The sequence below is a fragment of the Rana temporaria genome, chromosome 3, assembly GCF_905171775.1.
Source record: "Rana temporaria chromosome 3, aRanTem1.1, whole genome shotgun sequence".
NCBI classification, from domain to species: Eukaryota; Metazoa; Chordata; class Amphibia; order Anura; family Ranidae; genus Rana; species Rana temporaria.
The window spans coordinates 99,263,399-99,281,743 of NC_053491.1; the positions used below are offsets into that span (position 1 = coordinate 99,263,399).

The 18,345-nt window shown below is 43.8% G+C and overlaps 1 protein-coding gene across 7 annotated transcripts in view; it reads right to left on the reverse strand.

Moving 5' to 3' along the window:
* HERC1 (HECT and RLD domain containing E3 ubiquitin protein ligase family member 1) overlaps positions 1-18,345 on the reverse strand; it is a 232,131-nt gene that overhangs the window by 64,019 nt on the left and 149,767 nt on the right. For 5 of the 7 annotated variants that reach the window (XM_040343076.1, XM_040343077.1, XM_040343079.1 and 2 more), the window contains exons 39-45: positions 16,087-16,841; positions 15,941-15,997; positions 11,292-11,490; positions 8,669-8,829; positions 4,891-5,007; positions 4,348-4,558; positions 650-774 (exon numbers count right to left, since the gene is read on the reverse strand). In XM_040343076.1, coding sequence (XP_040199010.1) covers positions 650-774; positions 4,348-4,558; positions 4,891-5,007; positions 8,669-8,829; positions 11,292-11,490; positions 15,941-15,997; positions 16,087-16,841 — 1,625 coding nt within the window. The remainder of the gene's footprint in view (positions 1-649; positions 775-4,347; positions 4,559-4,890; positions 5,008-8,668; positions 8,830-11,291; positions 11,491-15,940; positions 15,998-16,086; positions 16,842-18,345) is intronic. The other 2 variants (XM_040343080.1, XM_040343081.1) reach the window with 2 other exon arrangements.

The following is an 18,345-nucleotide window of genomic DNA, read 5'->3' on the forward strand; positions in this document are numbered from 1 at the left end:
AAGCAAAAGAGCCGAACTGCCTATTGAACTTCATTAACCGCGTTCTTGATGGTCGGAATTTCTGACAAGATTTGTGTGACCGTATGTATGCAACACAAGTTTGAGCCAACATTCCGTCAGAAAAAATCCATGGTTTTCTTGTCGGAATTTCCAATCGTGTGTACGCGGCATTACTGGATTTATATAGTGCCAATAGTTTGCACAGTGCTTTACAACATGAGGGCAGACACTACAGTTACAATACAATTCAATACAGGAGGAATCAGAGGGCCCTTATCGTTAGAGCTTACAATCTAAAAGTTATTCGGTTCACCCTCTTACTGGTAAGGCATATAGCACACTGGCTTAGTGGTCAGCACTTCTGCCTGCCAGTATCCAAACCACAACACTACCTGCCTTTAGTCTGCATGTTCTCCCTGTGCCCGAGTGGATTTCCTCCCACACGCTTGTTGGTTAATTGCTTCCTGTCTAAATTGGCCCTAGTATGTATACAAATGTGAATTAAGGACCTTGGATTGTAAGCTCCTTGAGTGCAGGGACTGATGTGAATGCTTACTGTATATGTAAAGCGCTGCATACATTGTCAGTGCTATATAAATGCCTCATATAAATAAATAATAGCCAATAGGTCCAATGAACATTAACTTACCTGCCCTTGCCAACAGTGTCCTTGCTGCCAGATCAAACTTCTGTCTTTTAGTAACTGTAGACCTCCCTCTAGTCTGATTTCCACTGCTGGCTCCTGCATTTTCTGACTGTTCCAGGCCGTCTGGGCTGCAAATTGAAGGAAATTATATAAAAAATGCTTGAACTATTCATATTATATCTAAAGATCTGACTTCACATGTTGAATAATAAACAAAGGGAACTTGTTTTGGAAATTTTTTACTAGTAAAATTGCCATGTACAAATGGTTTCCAATGAGTTAAAGCAAGCAACATGATGTAGTTGTAGACATGCAACGCCTGTGCATATATGCAGTACTTGTGCAATTATTTCTATTTCACCGCACAAGTTGGGGCTCCTTTCCATCTGTGCCAAGAATCTATAGCAGATTATACCCTGCACTGACCCAATCTGATAAATTGGGTAGAGGTTGCATTTACAGCTGTGACAACACATTACTTTGGGGGTGATTTACTAAAGGCAAATCCACTTTGCACTACAAGTGCAAAGTGCACTGGAAATTGCACTTTGAAATGCAGTCGCTGTAAATCTCAAGGGGGTAGATCTGAAATGAGGAGGAGCTCTGCTGATTTTATTATCCAATCATGTGCAAGCTAAAATGCTGTTTATTTTCCTTGAATGTCCCCCTCTGATCTACAACGACTGCACTTCCAAGTGCAATTTCAGTGCAACTTCGTGCACATAGCACTTGTAGTGCAAAGTGTATTTGCCTTTAGTAAATAACCCCCTTAATTCCTTCATAGAAGGAGTAGACCATCTATAGTGGTTAAAATGAATCTTTGAGCACAGATGTATAGGAAGGGACAATGCTGACTTGTTTTCCATATGTACTTTCTAGGGCTGTCATCTTGATCTGGTTTTACTACCTACTGGGTCAAAGACAAACAAGCATTCAAATAATGTAGTCTGGAAATTCTAAGCTCCTATCTTGCATACTTGTTCCAGGTCAGAAGGATCAGCACGACTCTGGATACAAGCGCCTTGAGGCGATTCAGTTCGCATTTGTCAGCGCTATACAAGTTACTCACTCACTCACTCAGGTCAGTGACTCACTGGGTAGTACCACCAAAACCAGGCCCCAGTGCTTGTACCTTCCATACAACACATTAGCAACAGCATCTTCCATATTCCTATCTTTACATGTTCTCTTTAACCACTTAAGCCCCGGACCATTTGTCAGCTTAAAGACCGAAAGTCTTTTTGCGATTCGGCACTGCGCTGCTTTAACTGACAATTGCGCGGCCATGCGACGTGGCTCCCAAACAAAATCGATGCCTTTTTCCCCCCACAAATAGAGCTTTCTTTTGGTGGTATTTGATCACCTCTACAGTTTTTATTTTTTGCGCTATAAACTCAAATAGAGCGACAATTTTGAAAAAAAATAATTCTATATTTTTTACTTTTTGCTATAATAAATATCCCCACAAAATATAAAAAAAAACTGTTTTTTTCTCAGTTTAGGCCGATATGTATTCTACATATTTTTGGTAAAAAAAAAAAAAAAATCGCAATAAGCGATTGGTTTGATTGGTTAGCGCAAAAGTTGTAGCGTCTACAAAATAGGGGATAGTTTTATGGCATTTTTATTAATCTTTTTTTTTTTTACTAGTAAGGCTTCATTTCCATGGAAGTTTTTACAGCCACTTTTCTGAGCGTTTTTTGCAGCTTAAAAACGGCTATCCATGTTAGTCTATGGCAGGGATATGCAATTAGCGGACCTCCAGATGTTGCAAAACTACAAATCCCATCATGCCTCTGCCTCTGGGTGTCATGCTCGTGGCTGTCAGAGCCTTGCTATGCCTCATGGGATTTGTAGTTCTGCAACAGCTGGAGGTCCGCTAATTGCATATCCCCGGTCTATGGTCTCATGCCCACCATGACGTTTTGAGCTGTAGATGGCTGAGCCGTTTTTAAGCTGCAAAAAAAACAGGACCAGTGCGTTCTGAAGCTCCAGCCTTAGAGCTGTAAAAACGCCAGACATTAAAAAACGCCCAAAAACGCTCAAAAACGCTACCGCTGCGTTTTTGAGCTCCAGCTCAAAAAAGAAAAAATACTAAAAAAAGTGGCTGTAAAAACGTCCATGGAAATGAAGCCTAATGGTGGCGATCAGCGATTTTTATTGTGACTGCGACATTATGGCGGACACATCGGACACTTTTGACACATTTTTGGGACCATTGTAATTTTTACAGCGATCAGTGCTCTAAAAATGCACCGATTACTGTGAAAATTACACTGGCAGTGAAGGGTTTAACCACTAGGTGGCGCTGTATGGGTTAAGTGTGCCCTAGTGAGTGTTTTTTACTGTAGGGGGGATGGGCTGTGTGTGACATGACACGGATCTCCGCTCTGATTACACGGAGCGGAGATCAGTGTCATTGTCACTAGGCAGAGCGAGGAGATGCTTGTTTACATTCGCATCTCCCCGCTCTATCTCTCCGTGAGACGATCGCGGATATCCCCGCGGAGATCGAGTTAGCGGGACCCGCGGTCGGTTTAACGGAGCTTGTGGCGGGCACACCTTCCTTAAAAAGGGGACGTGTATATATACACGTCCTGCCCAGGAGTGCCATTGTGTCGACGTATATGTGCGTGCGGCAGTCGGGAAGCGGCTAAACCAACAACTCTGCAGAATGCACTGACATGAAAAGCGCATGCATTAGACATACCACACAACCGAGTGCAGAGAACTATTGTTTTAACTGCTGTAGGTACTTAAAGGGGAGGTTCACCCTAAAAACGACTTTCTAGTATTACAATGGCCCCCCACATTACAATACAATTATGCCTATTATGTTTTTTTTATGCTGTACATACCTTGGTACAGCTAATTCACCCGTGGCTTCCGGGTAGCGTAAGCTGCGTCACAATTGGCGAAAGGAGCCGAACAGCGAGTCGGCGCTATACTGCGCACCGCCGTTCGGCTCCTTTCGGCAATCGTGACGCAGCTTACGCGACGGGGGAGCTCGTTTTTGGTCATCACATCAATCACCAGCACGTTAGGAACGCCCACTCCCGCGGGACTCACAACCCGGAAGCCACCGGTGAATTAGCTGTACCAAGGTATGTACAGCATAAAAAAAAAAACATAATAGGCATAATTGTATTGTAATGTGGGGGGCCATTGTAATACTAGAAAGTCGTTTTTAGGGTGAACCTCCCCTTTAAACACTGCAGAGTGGCAGTAAAGTGCAGAAAGTCCAAAACATGCATTTGTGCCTTCAAGTCTTTAGCTACACCTATGGTCAAGCTAGTAAACATAATAGTAGTGTACCATAAGGCCCCTTTCACACGGGGCGGATCAGTAATGATCCGCCCATGAACCTCCGCTTGCTCAGTGGGGATCGCTCCGTTGATCCCCGCTGAGCTGGCGGATGACAGGGCGGTCCACGCACACTGTGCAGGGACCGCCCTGTCTTTTCTCCGCTCTCCCCTATGGGGAGATCGGATGAACACGGACCATCTGTCCGTGTTCACCCGATCCGATAGACTGATGGAAAAGTAGGTTTTTCCTCCGTCACACTTTGGCGGATCGGAGCGGGCCGCCCGTGTGAAAGAGCCCTAAGTATTTTTCTTTATTCAGAAAACATTAAACAGAGCAGATTTGTTTATGAACCAGAGACTTTCTGTGCCTTGGCTCATTAAATATCTTGTACATACCTCTCACAAAAGCACTCTTCCAGCTCTGGGTTGTCAGTGGAGGAAATGTCTCCTGTGAAAACCACATCGTTGGATTTACCCCCAGCTCCCGAAACCGCATCTCCTTGGCACTGCTCATTGGGCCTCCCTGAATATCTCTCTTCATCATCTGGATGTTCTATCATCCACATGGCCAGTACAGTGATGTTCTGCGGGTCGGCCTCTCTTGCACCTAGAAAGTGACCATGTGCAATGAACACAAAAAATTACAACCAAAAACCTGCATTACCAAGCAGAGCCAGCAACCAACAATTTAACTAAGAACAGGGTTCAATATTGTAAATATATATGTCTGTCTGAAAAATATCTGATCACATTTAGAAAATGTTATGTCCCTTATGTTTTTAACAGTAATATTGATATACTGATAACCTTCAAGTATGCTAGAACACAAACATTTTAAAAGTAACCTCTGTGGGCCCTTGCAATGGTTTGCTAATTAGATCTTGCAGGCAAAGTGTGGTCTGTGGTGAGTAAGAGTTTCAATGCAGAAAAAACAATTACCAGTGGCTTCCATGGCTTTTTTGATCTGACTGATGGAGAATCCCATTTCTAGAAGAGGCACAACCACAGCAGGAGGGGGAGGGGATGTGGATAGGCGGCTGCTGGGGTCTGACAAAGCTGTGGAGACAAAAAAAAAGAAAAAAAAGAAAAAGAAAAAGAACCCCATGTTAAATTATTAGCACACTCGTTTGGAAAAAAATATGAATTATACATGAGTAGTTGGAATGATCAATTTACTTACCGCTATTCCTGAATAAAGTTGTCATTACTAAAGACAATGGCCCGGATTCAGAAAGCACTTACACCGACGTATCTTCTGATACGCCGCGTAAGTGCACTGATGCGCCGTCGTATCTATGTGCCCGATTCTTGAAATAAGATACGCCTGAATTTTGGCTCCATCCCACCGACGCAAGTCTCCTACGCAGTCGGAGCCTGGGCGCATATTTACGCTGGCCGCAAGAGGCGCTTCCATTGATTTACACGTCGAATATGCAAATGACCGAGATACACCGATTCACCAACGTACTTGCGCCCGTCGCTGTAATCTACGCCGTTTACGTAAGGCGTACGTCCGGCGTAAAGTTATTCCACCTAAAGCAGGTGTAAGTCATGTTCGGGTATGGACCAGGGAACAGCCGTCGTACTTTACGTTGTTTACGCAAGTCGTACGTGAATGGGGCTGGGCGTAGGTTACGTTCACGTCGTAGGCATTGAGTCGTCGTATCTTAGGGAGTATATGCAATGTGATTCTGAGCATGCGAGCGCATGCGCCGTTCATTCGGCCCTTCATTTACATGGAGTCACGCTTCATTATAATAGATCACGCCCACTACCTTCCTACTTTGAATTAGGCGGGCTTACGCCGGCCAATTTATGTTACGCCGGCGCAAGTTTGGGAGCGAGTGCTTTGTGAATACTGTTCTTGCCTCACTGATTTACGTCGGCGTAGCGCATATGAGATGCGCTACGCCGGTCTAAAGATGCGCCGCTCTACGTGAATCCGGGCCAATATATTCACAGGGAATTAATGACACCACTAAGGTTTAAGGCACTTTGTAGGTTAAATATAGGTAGGCCACTATTTAGGCCTGTTTTTTGGGTCGGTACTTATTTTTTGGGGTCGATCGGCACTTACCCCTTAGGTTGCGGACGGCGGTGCTCCACAGCAGCTTCTGTGTCCTCTTCTGCATCATGGTGGCTTCCGCCGTGCGTCTCCTCCCTCCTCTGTCAATCGGGTGACAGGTTTCAAGACCTGCTTTCTGATTAGCCGGGAGGAGGATCAGTGTGGCAATAGCGAATATTCATTCGCTATTGTCACACAACACAGGGGGAGCGCAGTGCCCTTTTTTGAAGCCTATTAGAGCCACGTGCTTCAAACCCCCCCCCCCCCATTGGAATCCATGGTCGGGCACCCTGAATGTAGATCAGGGGGCCCGACGCATGGATGGGGTGGGGCGGCGCAGTGCGCCCCTAATAGACGGGCCTCCACCGATTTAGGCCTTGTGTTTCACACACTAAAACAAAACAAGGAAATCTGACAGGTCCCTTATTTCCAGCTTACAAGGCAGCCCCCAGGTTACAAACAAGATCGGTTCTGTAGGTTTGCTAAACAGCGCTTGCTCCATCTTTTATATAGTGCTATATGACTATTTCTAATTCATCAGTGTCTATATCTGGATCGTAACAGTACCTTATACCAATACGTTCTATTGTCTCAATCAACAATTGATATCTTAAAATGAATCATATAAAGTGCATAATATTGTGCAACTCATTAGTCCAATGCAAAGTGGGTGACATCTATATCCATCAGGTAATTTAAAGTGACATTATAAGTCCATAAAGTAAAAATTTGTGCAAGAAGAGTATTTTTTAAAAGTGCTGTGGTGCTCCGATGGTGTCTGTGCATCCACCTCTTAAGGGGCTATGAATACTCCGCACTCACCAGATACATTGGACTCCTCTACCTTATAGTAAAAGGAATCTACTGTGCTCTTCGGTCTCTTAGGGGGGGGGCCTATCCCACTACGGTGTCCTTTGGTTGCCCCCACTGGTGTTGATTGCCTCCAACGCTCCAGGACCAGAATGTGCAGGTATGCGGTCTATAGAGAAAAAACTCCTCATAGTGGAAGATCTTCAAATGATTTATTGAACATTGGCATCTTGCATATTAAAATCCTTTTTAAATGTAATAGATACCCAACTGGACGTAACATATGTTGCTATTGCTTGTGTTGCTGCACGCGTTCCACTGTCTGAGCCGGTAGTGATGTGTAAGGGATTCAACTTGATGCGTTTCGTCATCTAAATGCAAAGTCATCAAAAACAGCCAACGCGTCAAGCTGAATAACTTACACGATCACCACAAGCCGATAGCAATAAATGTGCCGTTCAGTTGGGTATAAATCATTAGAGGATCTTACACTATGAGTTTTTTTCTCTATATACCGCATACCTTCACATTCTGGTCCTGAAGCGTTGGAGTCATAACTGGAGGCAATCAACACCAGTGGGATAGGTCCTCCCAATAGACCTAAAAGCACAGTATACTAATTGTACTATATGGCAGAGGAGTCCAATGTATCTGGTGAGTGCGGAGTATTCATAGCCCCTTAACAGGTGGTTGCACAGACACCATTGAAGCACGGAGCACCACAGCACTTTTAAAAAAGACTTTTCATGCAAAAATCATCACTTTATGCACTTATAATCTCACTTTAAATTACCTGATGGATATAGAGGTCACCCACTTTGCATTGGTCTAATGAGTTATGCAATATTATGCACTTTATATGATTAATTGAAAGAGATCAACTGTTGATTGAGACAATAGCACACATTTGTAGAAGGCAACGTTATGATCCAATACTGCAAGTGCTCTGAGGCCATGCAAGTGCTGTGGAAAAACAAGTGCAATGATAAATAAAGAATAATAATAGGTAGATTCAGTAAGAGTTAGGCCGACTTATCAGTAGATAAGCCGACCTAACTCAGAATCTATGCCGACTTATGTTTAAGCGTATGCTCAAACAGAGATACGCTTAAACATATCTAAGATACGACGGCTTGCGCCGTCCTATCTTAGATTGCAATATTTTGGATGGCCGCTAGGTGGCGCTTCCATTGCGGTCGGCGTAGAATATGTAAATGAGGAGATACGCCGATTCACGAACGTACGCCCGGCCGACGCAGTACTTTTACGCTGTTTACGTAAGAGATAGGCCGCGTAAAGTTAGAGCTAGGCCCTATTGGAATAGTAATGTCAAGTATGGCCGCCGTTCCCGCGTTGAAATTCGAATTTTCTACGTCGTTTGCGTAAGTCGTCCGTGAATCGGGATTTACGTCGTTTACGTCCACGTCAAAATCAATAGGCCCGTGTGGCGTACTTAGCCGCAATGCACACTGGGAATTGTAGGCGCCCGGCGCATGCGCAGTTGAGAAAAACTTAAAAAACGTAAGGTAAAGCACAATTGGCATAAAACACGCCCCCCTAACACACATTTGAATTAGGCGCCCTTACGCCAGCCGATTTAGGCTACGCCGCCGTAACCTAGCAGGTAAGTACATTGTGAATCATGTACTTGCCTAGCTAACTTACGGCGGCGTAGCCTAAACACGCTAAGCTACGCCGCAAGTTTAGGCTATTGTGTGTGAATCTACCTATATGTCTTTCTTCTAAAAGGGAAAGAAGTCTTACAATTCATAAGATATAAAAATCAACATGCCACGACTAAAAACCCACTGGCTACGGAAAATATGGCAAATAGTGTATAACCTGTACGGTTGGTGTGCCTCGATGGCTGAGAGTCTGGAGATGTGAGGCTCTGTCTTCTTCCTACTTCATCTGTGGGTGATGTGGGGAGCGATGTGATTGGTGGAGTCTGTGCACGACGGTTGGGCAGAACAGTAGTAGTAGGGTAGCTTGAAAACATTTGCCTATAGAAACAAGTATAAAAATAACTAAAATCGGTAATTGATGACTTCACTTTCATTAGGATATACATAAGACGAAATAATCCCCCAACAGACTGTGTGGCTCGATCTATGCACCTTAAAGCGGAGGTTCACCCTAAATTACAACTTTGGCTGTCTAAAACCACCAGCCATTGATAGTAATGATTCAGTTTTTTTGTTTTTTTTTTAAATCGCCGTCCTTACCTTTGTACCCGAGCCTTTTGTGAGCTGTCATTCACTTTTCCCCGCAGGAGTGGGCGTGGATTTCGAATTCCCCCGACCAGCGCTATGTCTTCTGGGAGTGAGTCCTGAGAATCCCAGGAGACGCGCTGTGCTGAAATCCCGCGATATCTCGCGGATCACGTGACTAGTCAAGCGGGGCGTGACCGACGCCGGCCGTTGTGATGGCAACAGTGCAGTGTTGACGGTGACGCTCGCCGTCAACAATGCACATGTGCGGGATAGAGCGGTGAATGCTGGGACGTCATCATTCACCGTATCCCAGAAGGAACAGCAGCTGGGCTTCACAGTGCCCACAGTAAAGATGGAAACGCCCATCACAGATTTTTAAAAGATCTTCTTTTCTGGCGATTAGTAAGGGAGCGGGCTAAAAGACTGGGACAGATGAGTGATAACTTTTACAAGGTAAGAGCGGCAGAAGCCATAAAAAAAAAACAAAAAAAACGAAAACACGCGGAACCCCCGCTTTAATGATTATAGAGAAAATGAACTGACTATTATATAAATGAATCTCTTTACTCTTCAGCCATTACAAAGATGACAGACATTCTGCAGATGTCAAATCCTTGCCTAGATAAGCAAGGATTTACAATTTCCTGAGTCCTTATCTACCTTAAAGTGGAACTTTAGTCCTGAATTTTAGAATGGGTGGACATGCAGGAATTTTAATGCAAAAGAAACATGCTTTGTCTCTTCTGCATTAAAGTTATTTACCTGCCTGTCCACCCTTGTACAGAGAGTCGCACACGGAAAGCTCACTGTACAAATTTGGCAATGCTGAATCTGACTGAGCTCCCGTGCATGCGGAGGAGTGACGTCATCCTCACTCGGCTAATGACAGCAGCTAGCAATTCCGATTGGAAAGCCGGTCGCCCGAAGGTGTCAGCGGTCAGACGTATCAAAGGTTAGTATTGTTCTGCTTTAAAGTGGTTCTTAAAGGCATAAGGTTTTTTTAAGGGGTCCCCAGAGCACACGAGTCTTCGGCAGTACCGCACACCGCCAGCAGTCCGGACACAGGATAGCAAAGACAAGCCAATTGCTTGAACTATCTCCACTTTTGTGAGTTGCCATTTTTACACTTTATTAAACCTGTATTCAATAACTTACTGCACTCAGACAAGCGCCGCTTTGTCTCCCTAAGGTGTTAGGAAAATGTCTACTTAGTTAGCAGATGCACAGGAATCATACAAAATGCTTCACAAGAACATCCAAGAGTATTAAATATTAATAATTTGTTAAACCCAGGTATGGCTACAATCTAGAGACTGTGCTTTTCTGAATGCAATCTATTGGCCATAGTATGACCCTCTTATCTTATGCTCATCATCTCTAAAAAACAAAAAAAGTCAAAGGGCTAGATTCAGGTAGCCGGGCGCATTGTTGCGGCGTATCGTATTTACGCAACACCGCCGTAAATCAGAGAGACAAGTGCTGTATTCACAAAGCACTTGCCTCCTAAGTTACGGCGGCGTAGCGTAAATGGGGCCAGCATAAGCGCGCCCAATTCAAATGAGGATGAGGGGGTGTGTTTTATGTAAATGGGTGGTGACCCGACGTGAGTGACGTTTTTTAGGAACGGCGCACGCGCCGTCCGTGTACATATCCCAGTGTGCATTGCTCCAAAGTACGCCGCAAGGACGTATTGGTTTCGACGTGAACGTAAATTACGTCCAGCCCCATTCACGGACGACTTACGCAAATGACGTAAAAATTTCAAAATTGGACGTGGGAACGACGTCCATACTTAACATTGCGTACGCCTCATATCAGCAGGAGCAACCTTACGCCGGAAAAAGCCCAACGAAAAACCAAAAAAAAAGGCGCCGGGCGCACGTACGTTTCTGAATCGGTGTATCCAGGTCATTTGCATATTCTACGCTGAAATCGACGGCAGCACCACCTAGCGGCCAGCGTAAATATGTAACTAAGATACAACGGCGTAAGACTTTACGCCAGTCGGATTTTAGGCAAATTTCGGCGTATCTTGCTTTCTGAATACAGAAAGAAGATACGCCGGCGCAGATTTGAATTTACGCGGCGTATCAATAGATACGCCGGCGTAAATTCTCTCTGAATCTAGCCCAAAGTTTTGAAAAAAGTTTATAATACACGAGTTAGAAGTTCTGCATGAATACATAGAATCCTCTTAACATAAAAGAGAACATGAACACATTCTGCTCTGAAAGGAATATCCCTTGCTGTACCTCAGCAAACTAAGCGGCATGACTCCTGGGGATTCAGATGCTGGCACAGTCTCAGTGTCAGTCACCGGCGTGGTGGCAGTGGTGGTGTCCTCCAATGAACTGCTCATAAAGGATGTGGTGCTGGAAGCAGATGGGCTGGTGGTGACCGGAGTCTGCGCTTGCTGGACTTGGTCGCTTTCCTCTACCTGCTGATCTAAATCTGAAGCACAGAGATAATCCACAAAGAAATAGAAATTACTAATGTGGAGAGATACTTCAAAAAGTACAGCGGTTATACAGATCGCTAAAAATGTGCGTATATGGGATTAAAATTTATAAATATATATAAAAAAGGGAGAGGAGTTAACTTCAAATACACATTAAGGGCGAAGCTACCCAAGGGCTAGGTTAGTCTCTTGTTATAGGGAGATGTGACCACTTGCCAGCACTTACATTTGAAATTTTTAGCAGCTTAACGATCAAACTAATATATATTAATTGCAATAAATCCCTCGGGGTACCGATTGATTTCTAAAGAAATCCTATGGAGTTTGCAGTAACAATAAGCAGCATCTTGCAATATACAACTGCACATGACTGTTGCATTTTGCAATCGTGCGATACTGACTGCGTGCTACTTACATAGCTTTTTCTAAAGGAGCCCTTTGTTTTATTTAGTAATCACCTTCCAACTGCTAGTAATTTTAGCAGGACAAATGAGCTACTAAAAACAACATGTGTAGCTCAAGCCTAAAGTGGTTGTAAACCCTTCCATATACCCAGTAAAGTGTCTGGCCTAAGGTGTTGGAGAGATGAAACAAATCCCCCGATATAAGTTGTACCCATTTATCTCCCACATAGAGGAGTTTATCTCCCATGGTTGAGACCCAGGTTCTTTCATTCTATTACTAGGGTAGGACCCACTAATTCGGGGTACTTTGTCGCAGTAAGTGGGCTTAGCACTATATGACTATATAGTGTGATCAAACCCCCATATTTTTGAATATGTTCAGGTGTTTTTAACTAGCCTTGCAGGACAAATGTCATTTTTGCATGTGTGCGCTATAATCGGTTTTGTACTGTATTTGGTCTTATAGCAGCACCATCTTAGATGTATAGCATTTTTAGGGTGTGCCCCCCAAGTATCTTTTTGTATCTGCAGTCTTCTCTTCAAAAGTTCAAAGTGCAGAATATATAAAGCTTGTCTGATTTCAGAAAAAAAGGGGGCAGAGATCTGAAGTTACACTCTGCACAGTTCAGTGAGAAAAGTTCTGAGAGCTGATTGGAGAGAAGGGACACACCCCCTTCATACAGCACACAGGAACAGAGCTGAACCTGTCAATCTGCTGCAGCTCCCTCCCGTCACCATTTTTCTCTTGGTGTCAGGAAAATTTGTCAGAAGTGATTCATGCTGATAGCAGCGGAACGAAATGGCAAAAAGAAATGACACTTAGGGGTTTATTTACCAAAGGCAAATCCACTTTGCACTACAAGTGCACCTGGAAGTGCAGTCGCTGTAGATCTGAGGGGGACATGCAAGGAAAATAAAAAACAGCATTTTTGCTTGTACATGATTGGATGATAAAATCATCAGAGCTTCCCCTCAGATCGAAAGCGACTGCACTTCCAAGTGCACTTTTAAGTGCATTGCAGTGCAAATTGGATTTTCCTTTAGTAAATCAACCCCTTATGCCGCGTACACACAACCGTTTTTAATGTCATGGAAAAAACAAATTTTTCTCGAAGTCATTCTTGTCAAGCCTTCACGATCGTGAAAACAAAAATGCTTGAGCAAAGCGCGGTGACGTACAACACATACAACAGCACTATAAAGGGGAAGTTCCATTTGGATGGTGCCACCCTTTGGGCTGCTTTTGCCGATTTTGTGTTACCGCATGTTAAATAAAAGTTTGGTGAGAGACGATTCGCGCTTTTCAGTCTTCGCGCTTTTCAGTCTGTTACAGCGTGACCAATGTGCCATCTCCATTACAAACGCTAGTTTTACCAGAACGAGTGCTCCCATCCCATAACTTGATTTTGAGCATACACGTTTTTTCCACGTCGTTAAAGCCTACACACGATCGTTTTTCACGACGTGAAAAATGACAAGGAAAAAAAAAAATCTAAATTTTTAATGGCCATTTTTCACGTCGAGAAAAGTGCTCTGGAGCCTACACACGATCGTTTTTAATGACCAATTAAAAAAAATTAATTTTTCACGTCATGAAAAATGGTCGGGTGTAGGCGATATTAGTGTTCCTAATTGACAAGTACACATTATAGAGGGATGTGCTTTGCTCAAATTCCACGTCTGAGGTTTACAACCACTTTAATGAGCAGACTAACAGCAAGTGATTAAATCTCACTTCCGAGAGATTAAATTACCCACGTAAACTAGCCTTTAAGACACTTGTAACCCAAAAGGATTTATTCCATTTTGTGTATTACCGATTTACAGTGATCCTGCCGACCCTTGGTAGTCCTGAAATAAAAGGTCCAGCTATAATACATTTTTGTAAGGGAAGAAAAAAAATGCAGGTGCCTCAGAGTATGGACTGTTACAAATTGTAAACCGTAATAGTAAAAACTCACTTTTAAGTACTCAATGACAGGCACATCTTCAATGTATGGTCTGGTGATGCATCTGTGGCACTGGTCCACATGAGGAGTTGTCCTGGCGGCTCTAACAGCTTGTCCTAGCCGGCAAGATGGTGGTGTGTAGAAGGAAAGCCAAGAGGGAGGAACGCTCTCTGGATAGTTCCACCTCTCTGTTGGCTTTCCTTCTACACACTACCATCTTGCCGGCTAGGACAAGCTGTTATGCCGCAAACACACAATCATTTTTCAGTGTGAAAAAAAACGATGTTTTTCGGCATGTAAAAAAAAACCTGACGTTTTTCCAAACTTATCATTAAAACGACATTGCCCACACACCATTGTTTTAAAAAAATGCTCTAGCAAAGCGCGGTGACGTACAACACGCAAGACGGCACTATAAAGGGGAAGTTCCATGCGGATGACGCCACCCTTGGGGCTGCTTTAGCCGATTCCGTGTTAGTAAAAGACGATTCGCGCGTTTGTCTGTTGAATGTGCTTACTTCATTACGAATGGTAGTTTTACCAGAACGAGTGCTCCCGTCTCATAATTTGCTTCTGAGCATGTGCGGGTTTTTAACGTCGTTTTAGCCCACACACGATCATTTTTTACAACCCGAAAAACGACATCGTTTAAAACGTCGTTAAAAAATGCAGCATGTTCGAAAAAAAATGTTGTCGTTTTTCAGAACCCGAAAAATGATGTGAAGCCCACACACGATCATTTTAAATGACATTTTTTAAAAACAATGTTTTTTTAATGCCGAAAAATGATCGTGTGTACGCGGCATTAGAGCGGCCAGGATAACTCCTCATGTGGACCAGTGCCACAGATGCATCACCAGACCACACATTTAAGATGTACCCGTCATTGAGTACTTAAAAGTGAGTTTTTACTTTTATGGTTTAGAACAGAGGTCTCCAAACTGCGGCCCGAGAGCCAGATGTGGCCCTTTGCTAGCCTTTATGCGGCCCTTGGGGCACAATTCCATCCAATGATCTGAGGTTCTATTCCTCCCATTAACACCAACAATGAGGCACTGTATCTTCCACATCAATGATGGAATACTATTGCTCCTACTAATAGGGGGAATCCTCCTCCTATTGACCACCAACCCTGAGGCCATATTTATTCTCAGTGATTTTGGGCCTGTGACATTTTCTGCCCCTGCTGGCCACAATCGGGCCCTCCTAAAGTCTGAAGGACAATAAAGTGGCCCTTTGATTGAAAAGTTTGAAGACCCCTGGTTTAGAATTTGTAACCGTCCATAATCCGAGGCACCTGCATGCTTTTCTTCTCTTACATATCCTGGAGATTGCTTCTGCTGCCTAAGGCTGACCCTGACATATTGGACTTTCTTTACTCTCCCCTCTCTTGTTTGCCACAGTGCACAGCTGTGGAACTACAAGGACTACATAGACTTAAAGCTATAGTTCCCCCTCCAAAATTTTTTCACCCTTAGATTGATGCTCATTTAGTCTAGGGGAATCGGCTAGTTCTTTTAAAATCGACGCCGTACTTACCGTTGTAGAGAGCGATCTTCTCCACCGCTTCCGGGTATGGGTCTTCGGGAGTGGGCGTTCCTTCTTGATTGACAGTCTTCCGACAGGCTTCCGACGGTCGCATCCATGGCGTCACGAGTAGCCGAAAGTCGGCGCGGCTCTATACGGCGAATGCGCACCGACGTTCGGCTACATTCGCAAAATCGTGACGTGATGGATGCGACCGTCGGAAGCCTGTCAATCAAGAAGGAACACCCATACCCGAAGACCATACCCGGAAGCGGCGGAGAAGATCGCTCTCTACAATGGTAAGTACAGCGTCGATTTTAAAACAACTAGCCGATTCCCCTAGACTAAATGAGCATCAATCTAAGGGTAAAATTGTTTTGGAAGGGGAACTACCGCTTTAAATGCAGCAGGATCTACCATAGTTTTTGCACCACATATGTATGTCTAGAATACAGGTTTGTCCCTCCTGCTAAATAAAAAAAGAGAAATCCCTCTAGTGAGGTGAAGTATCTGACAACCTGGCACTGAGAAGTAGAAAATCACTGGCATCGGACAGAAATTACCTCTTGACATCACTGTGAATCCTTGTAGGTCAAACCAGATGTTTTGTACAAAGTGTACTGGTTGAGTAAGTAAAAACAACAATTACATTTATAGATGAAGCTAAAAGAAAAATACTACAGTTACATATAAAGTATACAATAAATACCTTGTCTTATCCTGCCACCAAACTGTTCTTCTAGAAGCCCATGAACCACCAACTTGTAAATCATTGCTTGTGCTCTCTCGAGATCAGCCAACCCCAGGGCTCTCTTTATAGGTGAACGCATAACCGCCCTCTTCACCATGTGACGCATCAGAAATTGCAGGGCAGCTCTCACTTCAACATCCTCGTGTACCACAGGAGAACTGGCACAGTCTGAATTGTGACCATTTTCAGCCATCACTTTGGGGATAAGTAAAAGTTCGGCATATTTACTGCAGCTAAGCAGCACGCCAAGAGATTTCATGGCTCCCAAGTTTATGTAGGACAGTTGTACAGCCCTGATTTCAGACTGGGCAATATCATGGCTTCTTGGTATGTGGTCATGACTTTTCCGCTTCCCATCAATAAGTTGATTCTGCTGCTGATCAGTGGCTGCATTGTCTCCCAAAAGACCAATTGATTCATTTTCTGATTTTGAAGTTAAATTGCTGCTGATTTTCTCCTCTGCTGTCCGATCCGTGTTCTCAGGATCTCCCTTCTGCTCCTGTTCTCCTTTCTCTTCTGATTCATGGCGGTGCTTCTTTTCATGACGCTTGGCACTGACTTTTCCAGGGTCTTCATGGATGCCGGTTAGGTAGGTAAGGTCAAGCAGTGTGGAGGCAGTCAGCCCACGGAAACGAGCCACATCGAAAGGTGGGGGGTCACAAGGTTCCAGGTTGTAGAGAGGTGTGTCACTAGGCGACCAAAAAGTTGGGAAGCTTTGGTTGAGAAAAAAATTAGAACGACACAGGAAAAGGCAAGTGAGGGATAGACAAGGAGGAGAATACAGGAAATTATGTTGATACAGTCACAGTTGCCAAGACATGGACACACAGGAAGCATATCAGAGCATTGCGGTGCCACCGAGATAGGAGCAGAGAAGAACAGTAGACAAGAGACAGACAGTGACATGGTGACAGAGAGAGGGTAAAAGGAATGTATAAAACAGCAGCTAAAGACCACAGAATAACAGACAGCAACGTATGCTGGAGACATACTATATCTAGCCCAGGCGCATCTGGGTCCATGAGGGATTTTTATTGGCTATAGATCACCAAGTGTTTCGCCAAACGCTTCCTCAGGAGAGGAAGGTGTCTGATCTACCATGGGGGAGACGAAAGGAAAGGGAAGGGGAAGAAGGTTGCGCTTGACCAGCCCCGAGACTAGTATACAGGGGGCACTAAACAGCCATATGGAAAACCTCACTTGTAAAGGCAGCTTATAGATCTCAGTATGGGATAACTTACAGGTAGTAAATGAAGGAATATGTTCCCATAAACCAGACAGGGCATATGGTATATGTCCCATTTGGATGTTCCTTGTTAGGGAAGAGCGAAAAACCTATAAGCGTCTTTCCAAATGGAGCCAAAAATGTCCCGGGTTTCTGGTCCTGGTTGTTAGATTTGAAATAAAAAAAGAGTCCACAAACCACAGGATGGGCTGTGGGTGTCTCAGAATAGCACAGTGCCACGTCCTTGACTAAAGCAAGAGAAGTTGTTGTTGGAGGGACAATAAGATGGACTTTCTAGGCACTAATCGTTGTGAAAATATTGTTTATTGAAACAACCCCAGCATGGGTAGTTGCATCAACACTAGATAATTACATTGGATAAAAGTACATAAACAGTACAAAGAATAAAAAAATCACAAATTACAATGATTACAAAACACTTTTAAACCAAAAACTGGTCCAAAGAAGGCATCAACAGAGTGATGACTATCATATATATTAATATTCAAGGCAAGCTCTACATGTTTCGCGGGAAGATCCGCTTCATCAGGAGCTATTGGTAGTTCATCCACGGTAATGGAGATGGTTTGGGATTGAACTCATTAAGAAATGATAAAGTGTATAATAAAGTTGCGTAATTTTCTTTCATCAAGCGGTTTTGATGTTAGAGACGGCTGGTGGATTGTCCAAAAACGATCAGTAAGTAGGTGCGTAGGTTATAGTGTAAATGACTGAATATTACAAGCAACAAAGGCAAGTAAAATCAGATAAGAGGGGGACATTTGTCCCATAAGTGTCAGAAAAAAATTCTGAACAGACAAAAACCATGAGACATTTGGAAAACTGAGCAATGACACACCAGCCGGACCGCCGAATCGATGTTACAGCAGGATATAGGAGAGTGTTTCAGTCTCCTATATCCTGCTGTAACATCGATTCGGCGGTCCGGCTGGTGTGTCCATTGCTCAGTTTTCCAAATGTCTCATGGTTTT